Consider the following 23257-nt stretch of genomic DNA (forward strand, 5'->3'; position numbering starts at 1 on the left):
CTCAAGCCTTCATTGATAGAATGGACTCCTGCCAGATTCCACATACACTTCATTTTGTCCCAAGCCATTTTACAAAACAGCTTTCCCCTCAACCTGGATGCCTGTGTACTCTCCACCCTGCTGTGTGTCCTCCAGGAGCAGCAGTGCTCTCCCTGCAGTGCACTTTAGTGCCCTGGTCCCTCCTCAGAGCACCTGCTGTAGCATTCCCTGGGCTGAGGTCCAGGGCGACTGGGCCCTTGAGGCTTGCATCAGACCTGGTGTAAATTTGTGCTGAGGGAACGAATGTCCTGGTACTGTCCCAGCTTTGCCCGGGGTCATTCCCTAGGGGAGCACCCATAGCTGCCACAACATAGGAGGAGCACAGATCTCTGCACAGCTCATCTGGATGTTCACACAGAGCACACCTGCTTGGTCCACGGGGCCCTATGGGTTTGAAGACGGTACACAAGAGGACCCTGGCCTCCCTCAGCCTCGAAAGTTTGGGAGGATGGCAGCAGGATTCCCTGAGCCCCTCTGGATAAATGACAGGACACTTGGCCTTGTGTCTGAACAGATTCAGGTAGCACTGTCAACTAAGTGCCAGCTGTTATTAGATGCTTTTTATCTATTTTGATTATCAGTTCAGTTTTCCTCAAGGCCAAGGCAAAGCTTAAGTGAGGAATCTGAGGCTATGCTCAGGGCCACACAATAGCCAAGTGGGATTAGAACCGGAGAGCATCTTCCCTCTGGACACAGGGCAGGTTCAGAAAACTGCTTTTTTTCTTGGGAAACAGCAGTGTCACCAGGGAATACACCTTCCTGGCTCCCAGTGTCAACTGGTGACCTGAGCAGGAGGAGAAAGCGCCCCTTTGTGGGAGGTCATCTCCTGACATGTGCCAGAGAGCAGGAGAACTCCACTCTCCAAATGAGGCAGACAGAGTCAATGGGGTCAATAAGCAGGTTTAAGGTGCCTGAGGAGCACCTGGGCCATGGGAGGCCTAAGGCCATTGTCATAGGCTAGACATAGATTCTTGAGAGACCCAGCTTTCCAGGCTGTTCTCTCAGCTGGTGTGGAGAGGTTTGGGAGAGATCATGTGGGCAGAGCCTCCCAAGTGTCCTGGACCACCCATTAAATAAGGAACATTCCTCCTGCATAGTTCACTCCAATACAGAGCCCTGTAGCAAGGTGGTATAGCCCTTGGGGACATGCCAGGTACTCAAAATAAAGAAGCTGGGACAAAAGTTGTTTATGGAAAACATTTTAATGTTAGGAAACTTTTCACTGGCTGCCCAGGGAAGCAGCAGGGTATGACCTCTGAGCATTCACTGGGCCACAGCCCCTGCCTCCCACTACTGCTCATGGTGGCAGTGTGTTGGCTTAGACTTGTCTGATGGTTCCCCTGACGTTCCTACTGTTGGGGAAGCCACAGTCACTACCAAGGTGGCAGGTTTCCCCATCTAGCAGTGCTCTGCTCCCTGTGTCCCATGGGTAGAGCACCGACAGGTCGGGTGTTTTCATATACGTGATCTCACCACTGTGATACCTGCTGTCTCTCTTGCAAATGTGAGGATGAGCTCAGAGAGGTGAAGAGACTTATCAAACAACACAAGTGATGAGAGGCACAGCTGGGATTTGAACCCAGGTGTCAGGTTTTAGAGCCCTTTCATTTGTGCTTAAAAAGGAAACCAGCCCAAAGCATGCACACTGCTCCTCCTGTTGCTAAATAGTTCCCTTCAATTATTTCCTCTGGGAAAAAAGCATACACATGCAGTTGTAATTCACACCCTAAAAGCAACTTCCTTCCAGCATTTGGTCTGGAAAGAGGCGGCTCTGTGGGGACAGCAGGTCACCCAGGAAGTGGGGGTGCCAACCTGACACCACTCAGACAAACCAGGTGACCACATGGCTTCCTGAGTCTTGCCACGCCTCTTCCTCCCCAGTTCTTTCCCTGAGACAAAGGTCTGAGGGAAGATGTGGAGGCAATGAGGGCAGGTGGTTTGAATTTGGCTGGTGGGTTTATGTAAAAGGAGAAAACCAGAGGATACGACCACGGAGATGACATGACCTGCTTCTGCCAGACTGTGGGCATCCTGATCCTAACTGGCTGATTCTCTCCTAGAAAAGGGCCCAGTGCAGCTCTGTGCGGCTCACCTGACCTTGGCCTGGAAGCCAAGGTCAGGTGAGCCACACAGAATATCACAGCCACAAAAGCAGTGAATTGGTAGCTAGGGCTGGCTTCTGCTGTGCTTAAGAGCTCAGCTGGAGTGCCCAGGACCCATCTCACAACCCCCTGGAGCGGCCCGGGTATTAGCCAGCATCGTGTGTTCATCAGTGTGGAAAAGGACACCCTGGGATCTTGTCTGGCAGATGATACCAGAAGATACACCGAGTCTTGTGGTACTTGTCTTGGGTACTTGTCCTACCCAGAGAAGGTGGGTTACAACAAATATAGAGATGACAGTCAGGTGGCATCCTGTGAAAGAGGGACATAATCACTTAGCTTGAGCCCGTGGGTCCAAATGCCAGTGAAGGACAGTGGGAACCAGGGTCCACCTGGAACTAAAGCACCCTAACTCTGAGAGTGCTGCTGGCTTTCATCAAGGCAAGAGTGATACAAATGTGACGATTGTGTCAAGACTTAGGAGTCTGCTGCCCAGTCCTGCATAGACTGTCGCAGACCCCCTCAGTAGCACCAATATATTCTAACAAATCCCTGCACAATGAAACCTGTGAGAAAATGGCCTTCCATTAAATAGGGACCCCAGAAGGTGATTCTACACCCTCTGTCTCCCTGTAATCCTGCAGCAAACAGGTGGTTGGCAGCACCGCAAACCAGCCAGTGTCATTACGCTCCACTGCCGGGGCGTTGCCTGCCAGCCTGGGGGGGACTCATAGGGGTCCTGGGGCAGCAGGGCGAGGAGCTTCGTAAGTGGGGGGCATGTCCAGGTGGACGAGTGAAGAAGCTGCTAGCCAGGGCTGTCAGGCCATCTTCACCAAGGAAATCTCCTGCCAGCGTCCACAGCTGCTCTTCTGTTCTCTCCCACCAACCCCTTGTCAGGCCATAAAGAAAATGGGTGAGAGGAAGGAGCCAAAGACTGCCTTGCAAAATGACTGTTCATCTGGAGTCCACAGCTGCAAGCTCCCCTTCCTTGATGTAATCTAGGACTTACTGGGGCTGGCAGGACACTTGTGGCTTCCTAGTCCCAGCCATGCACACACAGATTTGGGTGCAGACCCTAGACTTCATCTAGTCTTTAAAAGCCAGGCTGTTCTCCCCTGAGAGGTAGAGGGACTCCAACAACCTGAGTTTCATTCTGAAGGCTAAAGGCCCTTTGCCGGACTTTGGTATAAAAGTCTCTCTTTCTCTGTAAGTGAAGGGTGGGAAAACAGGCCCATCATGAATGGAAGGAACCACAAGGAAGCCCTCACCTTCAGTCAGCCTGACAAGACTGGACTGACCTTGACAGCTTCAGGTCAATCACCAAGTCAATAGCTGACTTGAGGTTTGCCTCCTGGACCTGGCAAGGAGAAACACGAGTTCCTTGTTTTTACACAACAGAATGTCCACACTGGCAGGAACCTCCTCCAGATGAACAAACAGGTCCAAAGAGGGCAGGTGACCCACACAGGGTCTCACGGTTACTGGCTGGCATGCGGAGCCAGGGATCCTGGCTTTCTGGCCCAGAGTTAGAAGGTATTTGGTCCTTCATAAAATAAATACAAAAAATACACGAAGTTACCACCATCCATAGTGGGCAGGCCTCATTCCCATGGCTCTGCCCAAAAGGCTGTACATGTTCTAGTTAGAGTCCAAATCGCTTAAAAAACTGAAAAGCCGGCATGTTCCATTTAGAGTGCAGTCCCGTGAGGTGAAGGTTCCACTGCGTGGCCTAAAATTAATCAATGTTTATCAGCTGCATAGAGGATGTTGTAGTGGGATGTTTTATAGAGCAGGTACACGGAAGGGACGGCGGCCTCAGGGAACACGTGGTGGTTCAGGGCGGTGTCCATCTCGTCCACATATTCCACTTGCAGGGCGATGTTCAGCGCCTGGGACAGGGCTGTGATCTGGATGTGGTCACATTCCATGGCCATGGGCTCCACTTCCTGCAAAGCCAAAATGAAAAACAAACCAGCTTAAGAGGGAGGCCCTGTAGAGGACGGGTGGGTTCAGCCTTGGCTCTCTGGGCCACGGTTACAGCCTCTGTGCTGGGACAGGATCTCACAACCATGCGTGAGGTAGGAGCTGACCTCACTACAGAGGAGGCTGAGGCTCTAGAGGAAGCGACTCAGTGGGAGATCACTGGAGCTGCAGATGCGGAATTCCAAATGAGGAATCTGAAAAGGGGGCTGGAACTTTTCAGGTTGTCATCAAAGATTCAGGGATGAAAGGACCCTGTCATCAAAGGCTTCCAGGCCAAAGTGCTCAGGGGGACAGGCCAGAGGGTGGGTGGGTGAGTATCTGAGTCTAGATGCTGACGAGGCCATGGAGAAAGGCAGTAGAGGTGGCAGATGTGTCCCACAGAGAGGCCAGCTGCTACTTAGGGCCTACTGCTGTTGCCATGAAGAGTTGGGGCCTTGGGCTTGATATTCTGATTTTTTAGAGACATCCAGATATTCATATAAAAATTACCCAATTGTTAAATACTGGCCCCTCCTTCAGAAAAATACACTGTTAACCAAAAACATATCTCGGGGCCAAGGTGACTCTGAGATTTTATAAATAGGCTGGTCCAAAGCCCTGGTTTTCCAGAGGGAAATGCCCAGGTGGGAAAGTGACTTGCCCTAAGTCACCTGGATCAGGCAGCTCCAGGAGGCCCGGGTGCTGCTGTGAACCCAGCGCAATTTGAATTGCAAGTGCAGACCTGACGCCCACCATCCCCTGGCCAGGGACAGTGGTGCTAAAGTTTGCAACAGATGGACAAGTGCAGAGCCCAGGGGCGGGGCTGTGTCCCCAAGACCTGAGACCCTGGGGACCTACATGAGTGCAGAAGTCCTTGATGTCCATCTCCTCATCGATGAAGTGCCGGAAGAAGTCGGCTCGGTTCTTGATGAAGGCTGATGTGAGCAGGCGTAAGAACTGCACGATGTGGTCGGAAGAGCTCTGGTCGTTGAACACCTTGAGCAGGCTGGACACGGAGCCGTCCCTCTCCACCAGCTCCACCACACTGTAAAACTGCACCCCGCTGGCCATCAGCAGGGGAGACCCAGCAGAACCCACCCAGGGGCTCCCTAGGGGTTCACTTTGAGATTCTCGGGCCGTGGTAGGACAGCATTCTTAGAGTCTGCCAAGGCCAAGCAATGGGGTCAGTGTGTCAGACCAGAGGCGCTGCAAGGGACAGGCACAGGCCCCTCCACCACATGGGCAGGGTTCCTCCACCTCACATTCAGCGTGGCACAGGGCTAGGAGTCCTGGAAGCTGCCCCTTTACTAGTGGATGGGGACAGCAAGGAGGGCAGGGCACTAGGCCCCCTGTGCCCACACATGCCACCAGCAGGAGCAATCCTGAACCTCCCCAGGCCCAGATGGGAGGAGCCAGAGGTCCCAGGCGCAGAGCTGCAGGCCCAGGGCTCAGCAGGGCACTCCTGCCTGCTCCACAGTGTGGAGGGCCCTGGCTCCTCGGCAGCGTGGCCCTGGTGAACTCACAGCATTGAAGAAGTTTCGGAACTTGTGCTCCTCAAAGCCGGCAGCCAGAAGGTCACTTGGAGTCTGTAGGACACGCTCTTTGAACCTAAAGGCCAGTAGACTGGGTGATTACGGGAGAACACAGGGTGCCACCATGAATGACCACTGCTCAGCCCATGCCAACCCCACACACACCGAGGGGGTACAGGAAGAGCACCTGTCCACCTCTCCAAGCACTCCACACTGACCATCTCCTGTCCCCACGTGACCACCCGGGAGGCATCTACCATGCTGCAGTGGAGGAGGTGAGGGACTCGCCCCCCTCTCTCAGAGGCCTGCTGTCCTCCTCCTTGTCTCTGTGGCCCCACCTTCTCACTTCCATGCAACCTGCACTTGCCCCCACCCCCCTCCATGGGGATCTCTGGAGTGACCAACACGCTTCTCTCATGGAATGCTCCTGCTCTGCCCATAGCACACAGACCCCCACACGGATGTCCCTTGGCACCTCACAGGCAACTCAACAGCAAGCCACGGGCCCCCACTGCCATTCCCCACTGGCACGTTCCTCCTGAAGCCCCTGTGACCCTCTGCAGGACACGCCTGAGGGGCTGCCAGAGCTGGTGTACACCCACTCGAGAGGGCTGAGTTTGCAGCCAGGTGTTCACATGGTCATTATTAAAACCCAAACGGCATAAACTTACGATGAAACACCACATACTAAAAAACAAAGAGGACAAATACTCAAAGGTCATCATTCTCTAATTATCTGATGTCACCTATACTCATGAGGTCACGGGCCTACTGTGTCTGGTGGGCACACAGTAGGGACTACCGTGTGTGGTACCTTGGTTTCTTCCCAACTCTTTGCTGGTATTTACACCACAGAAATTGGCCAACTCCATGGATGGGGTCCCGCCCCACCCCCACCCTACAGCTATTAAACCCTTGACAGGACCTGGTCACCGGTCACCGTCCATGGTCTTGCTCTGAGTCTGCTCCTTTGTGGAGCCTCTCACACTGAGCCTGCCTGGCACCTGCCATGATGCTGGCGGGGGCAGAACAAGGAACCCCTGCCTGACCCCTGGCTCCAAGACACACAGAGCTGACAGCAGGGACAAGACACAGAACCAAGGAACTGCAGGCTGTGGGGGAAGGGCTGCGTGCCACGCAGGGACCGAGTGAAGGGCACACGCGGCCCCCATGCCATGCTCAGTTCTCCAGCCCAGCAGCCTGTCCCCTGGGAAAGCTGACAAGGACCTGGGGAGCAGAAGGCGTCACAAGAGCCTGCCACTGCTGGAGAAGCCGCGAGCTGGGCAAGGCCTGGAGAGTCTCGGGGAGGGGGAGCTAAAACAGGAGTGGGCGTTCCTGCCAAAGGCGTCCTGGTCACTTCCAGGCTGCGCACACCTGAGACCCTGATTTGACCAGGAGGTGCCGCAGGGGAGGGCACAGACACAGAGCTGGATTCTGCCCACAGCTCCCCAACTCCATCAAGCTGTGGCCTCAGGCCCCGTCTGCACACACGTGGGCGCCTACAGACCTCCGCTGCAGGCTGCGTGAGGACAGGACTTTCTACTGCTGTGGCTGCTGTTGCTCTGCCCACCAGCACCCCCTCCAGTCAGGTCCCAGGGGGACTTGAGGGTCTGACCTGCAGCAGCCTCATGGTGGCCCCTGCCTGTCCCCAGCTGTGGCCTGGGCACTGGCAGCGCTCCAGGAGGCCGCTGCAGCTCTCTGGGTCCACACATTTTGTCCTGGCAAGGCCAGAGCACACAGCTCTGCTCCTGGATCCCTGCCCCCCACTCCTTCTCCCCTCTGCCCCTGGGCCACCCACCCCTGAGCCCCTGCCTCATTCACTCCTCACCAAGACTGTGGGCTCCTCTCTGCCAGGCCTGGGGCACGTGGAGATGAGTGACCCGCAGGCCTCACTGAGTGGGGCAAACCCTCGGGTTAGCTCCCCATCCGTGTGGGGGTCTCTGTGCCATGGGCCAACAGCATGACAAAAGAGCTGACATGGTGCACGCGTCAGGGTCTAAGTACTCACAGGAGCCGGCCACTTAATGCCCACGACAACAGCAGGCCACCACTCCCTGGGGAGAGGGAATTACAGAGCAGACATGCAGCCTTCCTGGGGCACTATGGACAGGACGGTCAGAGTCGGGCCAGAGCCCATGTCTGGCAGTGTGACAGGTGCAAGCTCCATCATCCTGATGGACCCTTTGCCTGAATGCAGGTGGCAGTAAGGGGTTGGGGAGCCTCGAGGGAGGGTTTCCTGGGCTCCTGGAGGCCTGGATATATTTCCAACAGGGAGTGACTTGATCCCATATTTGTTTATGAAAGAAAATGCTGGTGGCCACTGGGCGCAGGGCCTGTTCCCGGAATACTGGTCTCCTAACACCCCAGTACCTGGGGAGACTCGCACTCGATGGCTCCCAGATGTTTCAGACTTAGCATCACCAAAATGGAGCTCCACAATTCCCTGCCTGCCCTTTGCAGCAATGGCTACTCCAGGCTAGCACAGGGGAGGTGACTGGACCCTGTCTCCAACCACGGGCCACACTCAAGTCCTGCATGAACCTGCAGACGCCACCTTCTCAGATAACTAGAATTGACACTTCCCTCCACGGCCCTTCCCTATGCTCCTCACACCACCATCTCTGTTCTGGACCCCTCCCCAGCCATGCCTCCTGGGCTGTGTCCCCACCATGCCTCCACCTGAACAAAGAGCCAGCAGGTCAGGTCCCCACTCTGCTCAGTCTCTAGGTGGCCTCCACAACATTCAGCTGAAGGCCACAACCCCTAGAAAGGTCCAAGAAGCCTTGTGTGCCCTGCCCCCAACTCTGCTTTGCATTGCACCCAGCCCTGGCTCCTCAGCCACCCTGGGCCTGATTCTTCCCCACGACACTCATCGCCACCAGGCACACCAAACACGGCACCCACATACTTCCATCTCCTCCACAATCTCATTGGCACAAGCCCAACGAGGCAGGGATTTTTGTCTTTGCTCACGACTCTATCCCCAGGCTGGAGCTGGGTCTGCATGTGGTACCTCAGACGATGACTGACAAGCTGAGGGCTGGCACCCCGGCAGGAACATGAGTGAGGGGAACAGCGCATGTGGAGCTGGCACAGGCTTGGCTAGCATCACCCTGCTGAATGCTCATGGCAACTCTGAAGTGCACTATACTGTCCTCCTTCCCAAATGGGGACACCGAGGCTGGAGAGGTCAGGACCTCTGCGGCATTAGCTTTAGAGGCACCCGGCCAGCTGAATACCTGGTCACACTCACTGGGGCCAGGCCATCAGGGTGGTTCAGAACACCAGGGTAAGCTTCCTCTTCTGTGTTCCTCTCTTGTTGGCCTAGGTCACCAAGTACCCAGCCAATGTGACTCGCCTGGCTTGACCCAGACGTGCAGGGGTGCACAGGGCTGCCAAGCTCCTGGAAGGTCGCTGAGCTCTGGGCAGCCCTCGCCTCTACCACAGAGGGCAGCAGGCTCCCCAGCGCCAACAACTCGCCACCCGTGCAGCCCACTAGCTCCCCTTCAGGAGAGCCAGGGCCGACCCAGCACAGAGAACCCAGGGACACGCCACCCACGACCCACTCACTTGAGGATCTCTCTGCTCTTGCCTAGCAGAGACTCCAGGTAGGCATAGCCCAAGGCCCGGTAGAAGCAGTTCCCATCCCCTTTGGTCTTGCGGATTGCGGTGAATCTTTTGCTGAGTTCCTGTGATCCCGGGAGAGAAGGACATGAGGACATTTGCAGTAACATGTGACAGTGACTTTCCTCCCAGGTAACGCCTACTCGCTCCCTGCTGCCCACCTGCGCTCATTCACAAATGCACAAATACACTGACGTGGCCTGAGTGTCAGGCATGGAGGACCCTGGCCTGTCCCCAGGCAGCCTGCAGTAGGGGAGGTGACAGGCAGCTGAGTGATGGTGATAGGAGGGGTGACTTGGGACAGGGACATCCACACCAACTGCAGTAATCAGGGAGGGCTTCCGGGAGGTGGGAGGTGGCTCCTGTGAGCAGACAGGTATGGGCCAGGGGGTCAGCGGAGCTGCCGGTGGGCACTGGTGCTGCAGGTGGGAGGAAGGGCCTCCTCGATGCACACAGCCATGTGGACAGTCCTGCAGACATTCCTTGCAGGACAGAGGAAGGCCATGCCACTCCATGGGACTCTGCTCCTGGCTGTGAGTGGCCTGGATCCCCTTTCCTATTCCCTGGGGCCGCAGTCAGGGTTCTGCCAGCAAAGCGTGGTTTTCAAGGGGTCAGGAACCCCAGGTCCCATCATAGAGATGGAGAGGCTCAGAGCCTGGGCCACCTGAGAAGGCTGGTGGGGTAGCAGGAAGTGCCTGGCTCCTGCCCCGGGCAGTGCACCCTGGGGAGGCCTGTGGATCTTTAGCCACCCACTGCCACCACCCTGAGCTGCTGAAGGACACCTACCCCATGAGGGAGCCCTTAGCAGCTTGGGTCTACAGAACTACAAGGGTTGGGGGGCTGGGCAGCACTTCCTGTCAGTGCCGGAGCAAGCCCACTCCACCCTGGTGAGAGGAGGGGAGGAATCTGCCCAAGATGAGGGGCTTTGCTCCTCCCTGTCCTTGTCCCCAGAGGGAGCCTCACAGCCCCCAGGAGGCTCCTTTTCCTGAGAGGTCCCCTGGTGCACTGGTTTTGAATACGACCCGGGAAATCAGGCTGCCCAGTCCAAATTCCAACTCGGCCGCTCAGGAGCAGGTTCTGACGGTGCCCTGGCTTCCCCAGCTGTAAAGTGGGGACGCACAGTCCCTGCCCTCAGCAGTGATGAAGCTTAGTGAGCGAACTGGGCACCTGGGATAGTGCTCAGCTTTTAAAACAATGTCTTTTAAAAAAACCAAACACACAAACAACAAAACAAGGAATGGATTTCTTGCTGAATAATCTGGAGTGTTTTAATCGGCCCAGGAACCCAAGCTAGACTCTTAGACTTCAAAGCGGCACCTTCTTGACCCCTGACTCCAGTCCATTCCATCTAAAACCCCCAGCCTCCCTGTCCCCTCCTCACCTGAATTTTCCTCTGATAGATCCTATTTTCAGGATGATCCCGAAGAATTGATAGAATGTCACATTTTTCTGATATTAGGTTGAAAGATGTTTCACTCTGAAAGACAGGGAGGTAGAACTGCTGTGAAGATTTCAAAAGCACCTGACGGGGTCACCCGGCCATTACCTGGTGGATGGCCTCTGAGCTGCTAGCCTGGGCACGTGGCCAGCATCCTAGATGCCCACCTGGACTGTCACAGTGCCAGGACAGGGATGGTCGGGATCAGCAGGGTGAAGAGGTATCTCTGGTTCTGAGGAAAGTCACTTGTGACCTGCAGACTGACCCATTTTGTAAAACATAAAACCTCCAACCTGTGCCTCCATCCTGCCTGGACATTCGCTCAAACATTCCTGTACATCCAGCCCCTGCCCAGGCCACTGTCACACACACAGGGGAGAGCACCCAGGCCCCTCCACCGGGCCAGGCTCATGTCTAGGGAAAAGCCCGGAATGAGGAGGCCCCCACTGGCAGCAGGGGGAGGTCGAGAGGTGCCAGAAGGATCTGGAGATCTGGGGTCATGCAGCAGACACGGCCTCCCGGCAAAGCTCACGCTGCAGCCCAGCTAAGTCAAGGTCAAGTCTAGTCAAGATGGACTGGCTTCCCAGAGCCAGGTCTCTCCAGGGCTGAGAACTCAGCGGGCGGGGAACGGCCTTTTCCCAGGGCCAGGGAAACCACGGGAGAATCTGCTCTGCCGGCTTCCCAAGGCCTCGGGCCTCTACTCCTGCCTCCACTCCGCCCCAGATCCACCCTCACGTCACTATGAAAACACAGCAAGGGGAAGTGTTACTCAGGCCGCTCACACTTCCTGGGTCAAAGGGAGCGCTCCGGCAACCCAGGGAGACCAGTGTCACACAGGGTACCCAGCTGGAAGGCTGTACACCGTATTTCTGTAATGGAAACCCAGTACCCCACCAGCTGTGCCCCCGACCCTGACACCTAGCTGTCGCTCAGCTTGTCTCTGACTTTGGGCCTCTGACCACATGAACGTGGCCTGTCGGCCTCATGGCTGACTCAGTAACGGGCACACCCCGAAGTGCCTCTGATGTCACAAACCCTGACGCCGCTGGGAGAAGCCTTCCTGGGGTGGTGATGACTAGCCTGCCAGAGCTGCACAGCCAGGGCAACAGTGGGGCCTTGGTGACTCCTAGGGCCGCTCCTGTCCCCACAGGGACAGGCTCCAAACTTCTGAGAATGACCTTCTCTGGCCCCAATTCCTACACCCAGCATCAGACCAGGGAATAGGTGCTGGGACTGGCAAGGGTCATTGCTAGAAGGCAGGGTTGTCCCCACCTCCATGTCTCCAGTGCCACTTGGCCTCCCTTCGTCAGACTGTCTGCCTTTTCCAGTGTCCTGAGACCCAGGGCTCATCACGGGGCCTGGCACAGGGAGGGATAAGGAGTCTGTGAGTGAACAAATAAAAGCCACCCTGCGGAGCCAGCCTGGGCTCCCCTGGAACCCGCACGTGTCCCTCTTCTCCCCTCCCCCAGACTTGGGGGGTTGGAGCTCCCCAGAGGATCGGGGAGAAGCTGTCACCCCAGAGAGCAAGAGAAAGTCTTCCCAAACAGGGCCTGAGGCACAAAGGTCTGGGTGGGGGAGAGGAATCCTGAGTTCATTTCTAGAAGTTTCCATTCTATACTCTGCTCCTTTGCAAAGTCAGCCTCAGGCTCTTTGCTCCCTTCTGCCCTGACACCGAGGTGGCGCTCAGGCAGTCGCTGCAGGCTGCTGTCCCCTCAGCGGTTACCCATTTCTTCCCCACCCACAGATCCCAGTTTTCTGGCAACATGATGAGAAATGACCGGGTGGGCCATGACCACCCACCTCTCTCCCACTCATGCTCCCAGCCTCCCTGTAGCTAGCTATGGGCAGCTGTGTGACAAGGGCTGGCCAACCACACCCACACAAATCTGCGGAGGGCTTCTGAGACTGTTTCTGGTTCTGGATAAAGAGAGATGGCATGCTCTATTCCATCCTCCTCCTTCCTACTTCTAACGCAGATGCAATGTCTATTTTACAGCAGCCACCCTACGACCACGAGGTTGAAAGCTAACATATGCCATTTCTGTGCACCTACTATGAGCCAAACTCTGGAACAGAGGATACCATATCCCCATTGTGTGACTTAATGACCACAGCCATCTTGTGCAGTGAGTATTGTTGTACCCATGCTGGTGTCATGGTCTGGCGCCCTCTGCTGGGAAGTGATTGAATGCCTTGCTGTGTAACTGAAGCCTGTGGACATTCTGCTATGCCAAGCCACCAGGAAGCCAAGCGCAGAGTTCAGCAGCTCTCTGAGGAGGAAGGAGGCTGGGGCATAGGGGAATGCACCGTGCAGGGCAGGCAGGGGCCAGTCCTACTCCTGCCTGTGCCAAGTGCCCATGGGACCCCTGAAGCTCCAGTCCTCAAGCTCTCCAAGTCTCTGGGCCTTGAGTAGCTGCAAGATGACCAGCAGACAACCCTGGCGGGCAGCAGGGGACTCCACCTCACTAACAACTTGGTCACACCTTGCAAAAGGCTTAACATGAGCTGGACACGGTGGCACACGCCTGTAATCCTAGTGACTCAGGAGGCTGAGGCAAGAGGACCCTGAGTTCAAAGCTAGCCTCAGCAAAAGCAAGGCACTAAGCAACTCAGTGAGACCCTGTCTCTAAATGAAATACAGAACAGGGCTGGGGATGTGGCTCAGTGGTCGAGTGCCCCTGAGTTCAATCCCTGGTACCAAAACACAAACAAGCAAACAAACAAACAAAAGGCTTAACATAACAACTTGGGGTTCTTAACATGATGAATTAAAAAGCAGAATGACCGTACTTATCGCTGCTTGTTCCTGGACTGCCCCAGACACACAGGGACCAACACTCTGGGGAAGGGAGGCCCCAGGAGGCCCCCAACGGCCTGTTACTTAGTATGTGGGGAGGGAGGAGCAGAGAGGAGCTCGAGGAATCAACCCTAAGTACATTGGGATGGGCGTGTCATGGCTAGAACTGCCACCTGCCACCACCTCCCCCCAACCAACGGCTCCAGGTGAAGGTGGAAGGGGCGAGGCAGGCATGGGGGAGCTTGTCCAGGTTCCCCTGCGTCAGTCGACCTGGCATTTCTGACAAACTGATGTAAGCTGTTTTAAACAGCCACACCGAGGAAGCCACTGGAAACTCGGCTCAGAGCCCTGTACACTGTTGAGGCCGGGCCACACCCAGGGCCCTGAACCCGCGGCCAGTGCAGCCTCCGCGAGGCACTTTCCCGAGTTTACGTCCTGCCTCCAGGGCCCCAGCCCCATTCCCACCCTCAGCCCTTTAGGGTCTCTGTGGCACATCTTTCAATAATTATCTTTTAAAGTCACTATGGTAAAACGTGGGTTGTGAAACGTGCCATTTAACCACGTTCAGGCGCGAAGCTTGGTGGTGCTAAGTGTGCCCACGCGATTGGGGACCAGCTCCCCATCCTTCTCCAGAAGGTCATCGTCCTCACCAGAAGCTCCATCCCCACTAAGCCCTGGCTCCCTCTTCCTCCTCCGGCAGCTGACTCTGGACAATCTGTCTTCACGGATCTGACGGCTCTGGGGACCCCGCAGAAACAGAATGTGCTAGAGCTGCCTGTACAGGGGTGTCCTAAATTTGCATATGTTATTTTATAGACATCGAGAATCCTTTTTCTGGACTCAGTACTGTTTAAGACCCACCCAGCTGACAAAGGGCTCCAGGCTGCTCCTCCATCCCTGGGTGATGGAGCCTGGGTTGCCTCTAGCGGCCCCTAGTGGTCGAAGGTTTACTGGGACAATTAGGGGACAAGTGGGTTTCCACCCAGTATACCTCCAGGACGACCCAAGCCCCCACGCCCTCCCCACCAGCACAGCTCGAGTCACCTCCCCCTCCTGTGATACTAGAGATTCAAGCTCCAGGGAGAAACCACACACCGGAAATCGGAAATCCTAAGGATGCTCTGCGTTTGACCTTGGCTGAGGCTAATAGGTGTCTGCTTTTGAAACCCTGGCTGAACATTTCCAGGATGTTATGGAGAGAGAACAGATGGGTCATGCCCCACGCCCTGCCAGACCTCATCAGGCCACATCAAAGGATTTCAGATCTTTAATTGCTGGTTTGCAAATAGATGCTGATTAACTAAGTCAGGAGGACAGCACCTGGGCTTGGAAACAGTCTTTAGCATCTCCAGCCAGGCCTCTGGCTCACACCTCTGCCCGCAGCCGCCCCTCCCCCACATCCCTGTCTGCATGCACCTGAGGGCTACCTGAGGTCGGGCTCCCTGCCGTGCCTGTGCCACCCCCACCATCAAGCCCCCAGCTCCTGGCCAGCCCATCTTCCCCCTGGGCTGCGAGGGACAGGGCTGGCTGGCCCTGGGCTGAGTCAGCCTCCTTAACCAGGCCCTGCCTCCAGCAGCCACAGCTGGCCTCACAGCCGGCCTCACAGCCTGACCTCAAGCCACATCCCAGAAGAGGCTGGAGACTCCAGCCTTACCTGCCAGCAAGACAGGGTTCAGAACTGGGGCACCATCCCCTCTTAGAGGGTCCAGGTCAGTTCTGGAGGCCCTGGCCCTGCCTGCCTGGGGCTGGAGTCTCTGCCATGGGCTGCTCCAGGCACTAGAAGGAAATGCCCCTGGCAAACGTCTCCTTGGGGACATGATATATGACACAGGTATGCACCGAGTCCTCAAAGCTTTCATTGATGAGTGTTTGGAAGCCTCAGGTGTAAGGACAACAATCAGCCCGAGTTTCCTGTTGCTGCTACAACAAACAAGGACAAACCTGGTGACTTAAAACAACACAATTTTCTTCTCTTGCAGTTAGAGGTCAGGAGTCTAAAGTGCGTCTCACTGGGCTGCAGGTAAGACGGGAGGAGAGTGGCTCCTGCCAGGCCCGGAGACTCTGCCGCTCTGCTGCTCCCAGCTCCTGGAAGCTGCCAGTCCCAGTGCGCCACTCCTTCTATGCATGGCTCTGGCACCTCCTTCCACCGTCACGTCTACCGACTCCAAGTCCCCTGCCCTCTTTATTCTTGTAAGGACCCTTGTGACATCACTGCACCCCCTGGATGACTTGGTGACATCTCCTTAATTCAATCTCATCTGTGACTTCCTCTCACCATGGCAACATGTCCCTGGGTTCTGAGGGGCAGGATGCAGACGTCACACAACATGCTCCTCCTCTGTGGCTTGGCTAAGAAGTTCTGTTAGGCCTGCAGCTGGGCCCGGCCCAGGTCAGCGCTGGCTGGCTCTGCAGAGCCCTGAGCTGGGTGCTGCCCCCTCAAGTGCTGCCTGGGCTCACGAACATCCTCCCAGTGGACTCTCAGAGTCTATTTCCTGCCAGGCCTCACCCGCGGGCTCTAGCCTCAAAAGGTCACCAGCCACGGGGGTGTCCGAGCAGCAGCTCCAGTTCACTGGTCCCCAGTAGCTTCCCCCTTGTCACCAGCTGGCTTTCCCAGCTCCCTAGCACACACCCCAACCCCCAGCCTCTTCCACTCTTCCCCCCGCCACTGGCTGTGCTCCTGGGTCTGGCCTGAGCCTCTGCTGTCTCCCAAGGGAGGCTGCAGCGGTGTGCACCGACCTCCAGCTCACCCCGACACGGTCCCCACGGTCCTCCGGCTCACCCTGCCATGGTCCCCACACAGCCAGTGAGAGCTGCTAATGGATGGGGAATCCCCTTCCCCAACACCCTCTGCGGTGGCTAGAATGTCTGTCCCATCCCAGGCTCATGTGGCAATCTAACTGCCACTGTGACAGTATTAAAAGGCAGGGCTTTTGCCCCGTGAGTGGACTCATGCCCCCCTTGATCTCTCCAGCCCTTCTGCCCCGGGACGCCTCCACCACGTCCACACACAGCAGGACCCTGCCTGCTGCCCGCACCCGAGCAGGACGTCCCGGCTTCCAGACACCCACCAAATAAATCTCTGTCGTTACAGTCACGTGGGCTGCGACACTCTGTCACAGCAGCACAACCGGACCAAGATGCAAAGTCAGAACCAGGAGTGGCCCGTCGCTGTGACACACACCTGAAAATATGGAAGTGGCCTTGGAACTGGAGAAAGGTCGCGGCTGGGACAGTGCATGCGGGGGACCACTTCTGTGATGGTGAGCGCAGCACCGAGGGCCGTTCCTGAGGCTCAGGAGGGGAGAGCCACAGGCAAGTCTGGTTCTCCGAGACTACTTAAGTGGCATGACCAGGACACCGGTGGACCCCTGGACATGAAGGCCATGCTCGTGAGTCTCAGACGGTGCAGGGTGGCAAGGCCATCCTCACCATAAAGCGCCAAGGAACCCGCCGCCTGTGTCCTCGCCCGAGCGCCCTGTGGAAGGTGGGGCCGTGACCAAGGGCCTGGAGGAAGGAGCCCCCGGGCAGCGAGGCCAGGGCTGCGGTGGCAGGCGGTGAGACTCGAGGGCGAACAACCCACGGTGCAGTTCATAACTGAAGAAGTGGAAACCCTGCACCTGGCCAGCAGAGCATGAAATGTCCCCACAGGACAGCAAATGCAGGACGCGGCCAAGCCACCCTTTGTAGATGCCAGTGTGGATGGCTGGCAGGACCAGGGGCCATTCTCAGAGACAGTGGGACAAAGAAGACCTGAGGCATTTCAAGACCTTGGAGGCAACTAGGAGCTAGGAGCCAGAGGGACAGCTGAGCGCGGTGTCTGCAGCCCACAGTCCAGTGGAGCCCTCGCCTGGGTATGGCTGGGTGGCTCCAGTGGCCACAGCTATGGGCCCTGGCCCTGTCCACATGGGGCTGACCCTGCAGAGCAGAGGACGATGCTGCTGGGTGTGGGACGTACAGGACTGGCCACCCTCTTGGAATGGCGTGTCTGTCCCGTGCCTGACCGGGCACTGTGCTGAATGCACATCACCTGTGTGACCTACAGGATCACAGCGGGGACCTGCCCCACCAGGACTCTGGACTTGAGACTTCTGAGTTGGGACTGGAGTGCATGGATATTTCTGGGGATGCTGGGACAGAATGAATGTATTCTGTATGTGAGGACATGGGGTGTGGGGGTGTGGGGGAGGAATGCTGTGGTTTAGATGTCCCCTCCCAAGCCACTATCAAGTATGAAGAGGTAGCTGCCTATCCATTATAATTACCTAGTCTATGATATTCTGCTACAGTATCAATGGCTTCCTCACTTAGGAAAGGCCTGAACTGACCATGAACTCCAAGCTCTGGCCACGTTTGGCCCTTGCTCACCTTGCTCTCCTTAACCTGCAGCCATGATGGCTTTTTTATTGTTCTCCAATGGGAAACACTCATTTCTACCTCATGGCCTTTGCACATGCTGCTCCTTTGGCCTAGAATGCTCCTCTGCTCTTTACACGTCTAGAGAGGCCTTCCCAGAGCACCTGACTGAAGCTCCTCTCCCCACCCCTATTGCCTTATCTTGCTTTATTTTCTCAGGGCATGATCTGACAGGTGGGTTCACTTGTTCAGCTGTGTTCTAGACAGAGTGCCAATTCCATGAGGGCAGCACCGTCTAAGCCCAGCAAAGCTACAGGGTATGGCTGCCCAAGGTCTTGGGGTCCCAACTCCTACCTCAGTGTGTCCAGGAGGCAGGACATGGAGTCGAGCAAGATGATACAGTTTGGATATGAGGTGTCCCCCAGAAATTCCTGCTAACACTGCCGGAACAGTCAGAGGTGCAATGATTATATTCTGAGAGCTAGAACCTAATTGGCCCATCCTGGCTTGAATGGATTATTAGGTGGTAACCACAGGCAGGTGGGCTGTGGCTGGAGGAGGTGGGTCACTGTGGGGGGACACCCTGGAGAGGTGCATCTGTCCTGCAGCCCCTTCTCTCTCTGTTTCCAGCTGCCAGGAGCAAGCAGCTCTCCTCCCCTGGGCCCTCCCCCATGATGTGCTGCCTCCCCTTGGGCACAGACCAACGACTGGACCATCTGTGGACTGAGACCTCCAGAACTGTGAGCCCCAAATAAACTTCTCCTCTCTAAGTTGTTCTCGTCAGGTATTTTGGTCGGGATGACGCCAAAGCTCACTCAAACAGAAGATCACCCTTGAACCTTGAGATTTAATATTTTTCACATATTGACCATTGGGACGCCACCTGTCACTGCCGGATCCCCAGCATCCGACACACTGTGACAACCCAAATGAGTTGATTGTGCCCCCAGAATTGCTATGCTGAAGTCCCAGCTCCCAGACCCCCAAATGCAACCTAACTTGGGCACAGGGTCCTTGAAGCTGTGATGTTAAGATGAGGTCACACTGGAGTGGGGTGGGTCCCTCACCCTATGACTGGTGACCTTGTGGAAAGGGCAAACGTGGACCCAGAAACCCCCGCACAGGAATGTGGAGACGGGGTTTGGCTGCCACAGCCAAGGAACCCACCAGGAGCTCAGGGAGGCTCCTGGCACAGACGCCTCCCTAGTGTCCTCAGAGGGAGTGTGGCCCTGCACACACTGGATCTGGGACTTCCAGCCTCCGGAACTGAGAGAGGAATCGCCATGGTTCTGCACACCCAGTGTGTGGCGCTGTGTTACAGCAGCTCAGCAAACTTAAGGCACACAGTGAACCGGGCCAGCGGGTGGTGGACTGGCCACTGCCACCTGCGTCCACTCACTGCAGAGACCATCCACATCAACCACCTCTTCCTTGTCAAAAATGCTGTGGTCCCGCTGCAATAGGGAGGCTCCACGGCACAGCAGGAGGCCCTCCACAGCCGGCCTCGCCCACAGGTTTCCCACTCCCTCCTGGCCTTGCTCCAGTCCCTTGGCCTACAGAGGCTGCGCAGTCCCTCAGCCCCTGCCTGGACCGGACGCTTCCTAAACACTCCTACGCATCCTCCAATGCCCCACTCAAAAGACCTTCTCGGTGAAGCTTTTCCCAACTCTCCCAGGGTGCACTGACCTCTCGCTGTGCCCGCAAAGCCCCCTCTCAGGTCATGTCACTGGCTCAGGACTGCCTGGGTCCAGCCCACCTGGCCTACGGGCAGCGAGCTCCGAGAGGACCAGCTCTTGTCTCTCTCACTCCTGCCTAGCACCCGCCCAGAGATGGCGCACAGAGGGACCTTTGGGCTCACTGTTCCCATCCAACATCCCCTCACTTATCAGGAACAAAATGCACCCTGAGGGAGCACGAGACCCCTCGCTATTTTCAGACCCTGCCAGTGGCAGTCCCCGTCCTGCCAAGAGGCTTCATGGCTTCTACCCAGGACCTTGCCTCAGGCTTCGCCCAGTGACTTTAACCTGGAAAGCAAAAAGCAAAGAAGCAGCTCTCTTTTCTAAGGACACTCTCTTTTAACCGCCACCCCCACCAGGCTCAAACATTGTAAACCCACCACCTAGCTCAGGGCCCAGCATGGTGCCTGGCACAGAGCAGGTGCTCAATAAAATGCCAGGCGAACAAAAGAGAGCAAACCTGCACAGCCTCCAGTACTGTTCCTAAACCTGCCACCACCGCGACTCTCAGGCAGGCACCCTCAAGGCACCCTCACCACCAAGGGTAAGGGTCAGGCCTACATGCTCAGGTCCCCAGCTGCCCTCTAATTTCTGGTCCCCTGAGCCTGGAGCAGATGGAAGAGGAGTCTGCACAGCAAAAAGGTCAGAACTTGAGGCCCAGCCCCTATTGCCCTTGTGTACTCTGCTACCCTGTGGTGGCCAGAGGGCATGCCAGCCTACAGCTGCCAGGTGGCCCCGCCATCGCCTCAGCTCCTGCCACTCCCTGGTGGGTAATGCCAAAACACCTGAGCCACCTTCCGGGACCAGCAGGGAAACTCTTGGGCACCAGGAAGAAGCAGGAAATTGGTGCTTCCAGATGCCCCAGCCACGCCCAGCATGAGGCCTGCTAGTCTGGGAGAGCGGGGCTCAGGTGCCCTGGCTGCCCACACACCCTCAGAGCACGCCTGGCCATGAGCAGGTTTTGGCTCCCGCCCTAGCCCCGCAGCTTCCTGCAGTGGTGACCCGCTTTCCACCCATCATGGGAAGGAGGAGGCTGAGCACAAAGGACCCGGCACCCTGTGCACACCTGTTTCCAGGACTCAATTCTGCAGAAAGGCTGCAGCTGAGTCCAGGGCTGCCCAGGCTTCCCTTCCAGTGCCCAGTGCAGGGATATGCAAAGCTCGCTGGCCCAAGCCTCTGGCTTCCCAAGGGGTGGAGGTGAGCTCCCGACCCAGCCCCCAGCCTCTGCGTAGAGCTAAGGTGCTCTGGGTGGCCAAAATGCCCAGTCCCATGGCCACCTGGAAGTTATGCTGATGGGTTACACCAAAAGCCCGGGACCAGGAGCCCAGAAGCTTTTCCCAGTGGGAAAGCAGCCCCTCCTGCCTGGCCTGTGTCCCCACATGCTCAAGCCCGGGTCTGGCCTCTCCTGGGGCTCTTCCTGTGCAGACAGGACTCTGCTCAGGGGTTCTTCTAGTCGGCTTTCCCCTAACTCATGCCTCCCAACTTGAGGCAGCCTCTCCTAATTACAAAGACCTGTTGACATCTGAGCGAAAGTCCAACCACCCACAGGTACAAGCACCTGGACCCGGCCACGCGTGTCAGCCCTAAGTCCATTCCGGGGGCAGAGGCAGAGGGGCAGGAGAGGAGTGGGTTTTGATGGCCGAGCCCTTGGTGGGTGGGGCTGTGAGCCTAGGGCGGGAGGGCTACTTAACAAAGAGGGGACAACCATAGCCCTGGAGCCCCCCCCCATCCCCACTCCACACACCACCCCCTGCTCCTGTCGGGGCGCCTACCTAGCGACTTCATGGGCCACCTGGGGCCGATGTGCCAGCCCGGGGACCTCGGGCCGAGCTGGGGCCCTTCTGCTGGGCATCCCTAGGGTACAGCGGGGCGCGTACCGGGGCCCCAGAACCCGTTCCGATTTAGTATTCCCGGGGGTGGGAACGCCGCGGGGACAACGCTGGAGAATGACCCTCGCGCCGACCCCAGTCTCGCGAGTGCACATGCGCCCTGGAGGCGAGGACCCCGCCCCCGCACCCTTTCCCTTTTCCCCCCTGAACACTGACCATAGTGACCGGCGCCGTCGGGCCACGTCCCGCCCCAGCGAGGAGCGATCCGGTGCGGGAGGGTGCCGCGGGAGGCGTTGGTCGGCTCCACCGTTGGGTCGGGCGGCGGGGGCCTCGAGGGCGTGGGGGGCGTGCGGAGAATACACCCGACCGCTCCGCAAAGCAAAGGTTAGACCGCCACTGTGTCCCAGCAAGACACACGCCCTGCGATTGACGTCGGAAGTGAGCAATCAGAAGCCGGGACATAAGGCGTCACAGAAAGTGGGTGGGACTTCACGCGCCTTCAGCCTATGTTTCAGGGCCCATTTGACAGGATGCCTCCCCTTTTTAAAGATACAGAAAGATTTTTAACTAGCCTCAGAGTTGGCCCAACCCAGAGAAGACTAGGTCCTCATTTGTCAAGCCTGAAGGGCTTTTAACTAAAATAGCAAACTGCAGTCTCCTGAAATATTAGCTGGCCCTCATTAATTCTTAAATAAGGTCACATAAGTATAGTTTGCTCAAGATCAGACTAGACAAGCACTTAAGAAACATGTGTCCAATAACATCAAGACACCTGTCACCCCTGTGTAGCCACTAATATTTTACCCCCTTCCGGCTCATGAGTCAGTAGGTTGCCATGCACCCAATTGATGTTTGTTGAATGGCTGAATTTTCAGCATGATTGACGCTGTGGCTCTGGAATTGTAGGGGTGTGTAGGAGGAACAGACGATGAACCAGGTGTGGGTGACTCACATTGGCAAGCTCATTATTATTGGGCCTCAAACGAGGAGCATTTGTCATTCGAAGATTCATTCACTTGACCCCTGGAGGAGCTACTGTGCTTTTGGTGGGAGTGGGGGTACTCCGACATGCATACCCCAGGGCACACACCCATTTTAGGAGTACAAGTGCCAACTTGGTTCTACTTTGCCATGGTGTGAAAGCGATCACATTCGGTAGAAATGATCCTTGGAGTTTTGAATTTTGATCTTTTCTGGGCTTGGAATATTCATCTGATACTGCTTTAGGATGCTGGGCAGCTCCTGGTCCACCATGATCAGAAGGAAAAATAACGGAGGCTCTGCCGAGTGCCGGGTGGCTAAATGGGGTGTGTGTGGATGGCGGGTGTGTTGAACACACATCTGGCTTATCATCATCTTGTTTTCAGGTGTAACCCCATTATAAGGTGGGGGCATCAGTACTAGTACTTCCAGGAGAGTATGCTCCCCACCCTTACCCTGTGCCCCAGGCCCCAGGCTGGGCTTCTGGGCAGACCTGCACCTGTCTTCAATGGGGTATCATACAGTGGGTAGGGACCATGGGGTCAATAGAAGCTGAAGGAGCAGCAGCAATAGCAGCTGTTTGCAGGTGGCCAGTGACACAGAGCACTCCATGTTGGACAGTGTCCCAAACTCTGAAGACATATTATCTTACTTGATTTTCTTAGTTCATGGGGGTAGATCCTGTTTTTACTATCCCTATTTTACAGATGAAGACACTGAAGCACAGAGAGATTAAGTTATTTGCCCAAATCTACACCGCATGCAAGTGATTTTCATTTAGTCCCAGGTGTCCGACTGCAGAGCTGGTTCTGAATTCGCTCTACCGGAGCCATATGCGTGGTTGTAGCCATATGCATGTTGTGC

At 56.4% G+C, this 23257-nt stretch overlaps 1 protein-coding gene across 1 annotated transcript; it reads right to left on the reverse strand.

Annotated features, from left to right (window-relative positions):
* Nucleotides 1-1647: 1647 nt before the first annotated feature.
* On the reverse strand, nucleotides 1648-21754 carry Otub2 (OTU deubiquitinase, ubiquitin aldehyde binding 2). The gene is made up of 6 exons (XM_026394266.2): nucleotides 21629-21754; nucleotides 10641-10736; nucleotides 9206-9324; nucleotides 5627-5711; nucleotides 4962-5156; nucleotides 1648-4087 (listed from the first exon to the last, which is right to left on the reverse strand). Exons 1-6 carry the CDS (start codon nucleotides 21629-21631, stop codon nucleotides 3881-3883), a joined length of 705 nt encoding a protein of 234 aa, XP_026250051.1. The 5' UTR covers nucleotides 21632-21754; the 3' UTR covers nucleotides 1648-3880.
* Nucleotides 21755-23257: the final 1503 nt, after the last annotated feature.

Source organism: Urocitellus parryii, chromosome 6 (genome assembly GCF_045843805.1).
Source record: "Urocitellus parryii isolate mUroPar1 chromosome 6, mUroPar1.hap1, whole genome shotgun sequence".
In the NCBI taxonomy this organism is placed as follows: Eukaryota; Metazoa; Chordata; class Mammalia; order Rodentia; family Sciuridae; genus Urocitellus; species Urocitellus parryii.

Bases quoted from the DNA above. Each gene is read 5' to 3' on its own strand.
- Otub2 (XM_026394266.2), bottom strand. The intron at 5,712-9,205 runs GTGAGTGGGTCG...ACTGGCCTTTAG, and splicing joins AAGAGCAGAGAGATCCTCAA to GTTCAAAGAGCGTGTCCTAC. The intron at 5,157-5,626 runs GTGAGTTCACCA...AGCGGGGTGCAG, and splicing joins TCCGAAACTTCTTCAATGCT to TTTTACAGTGTGGTGGAGCT.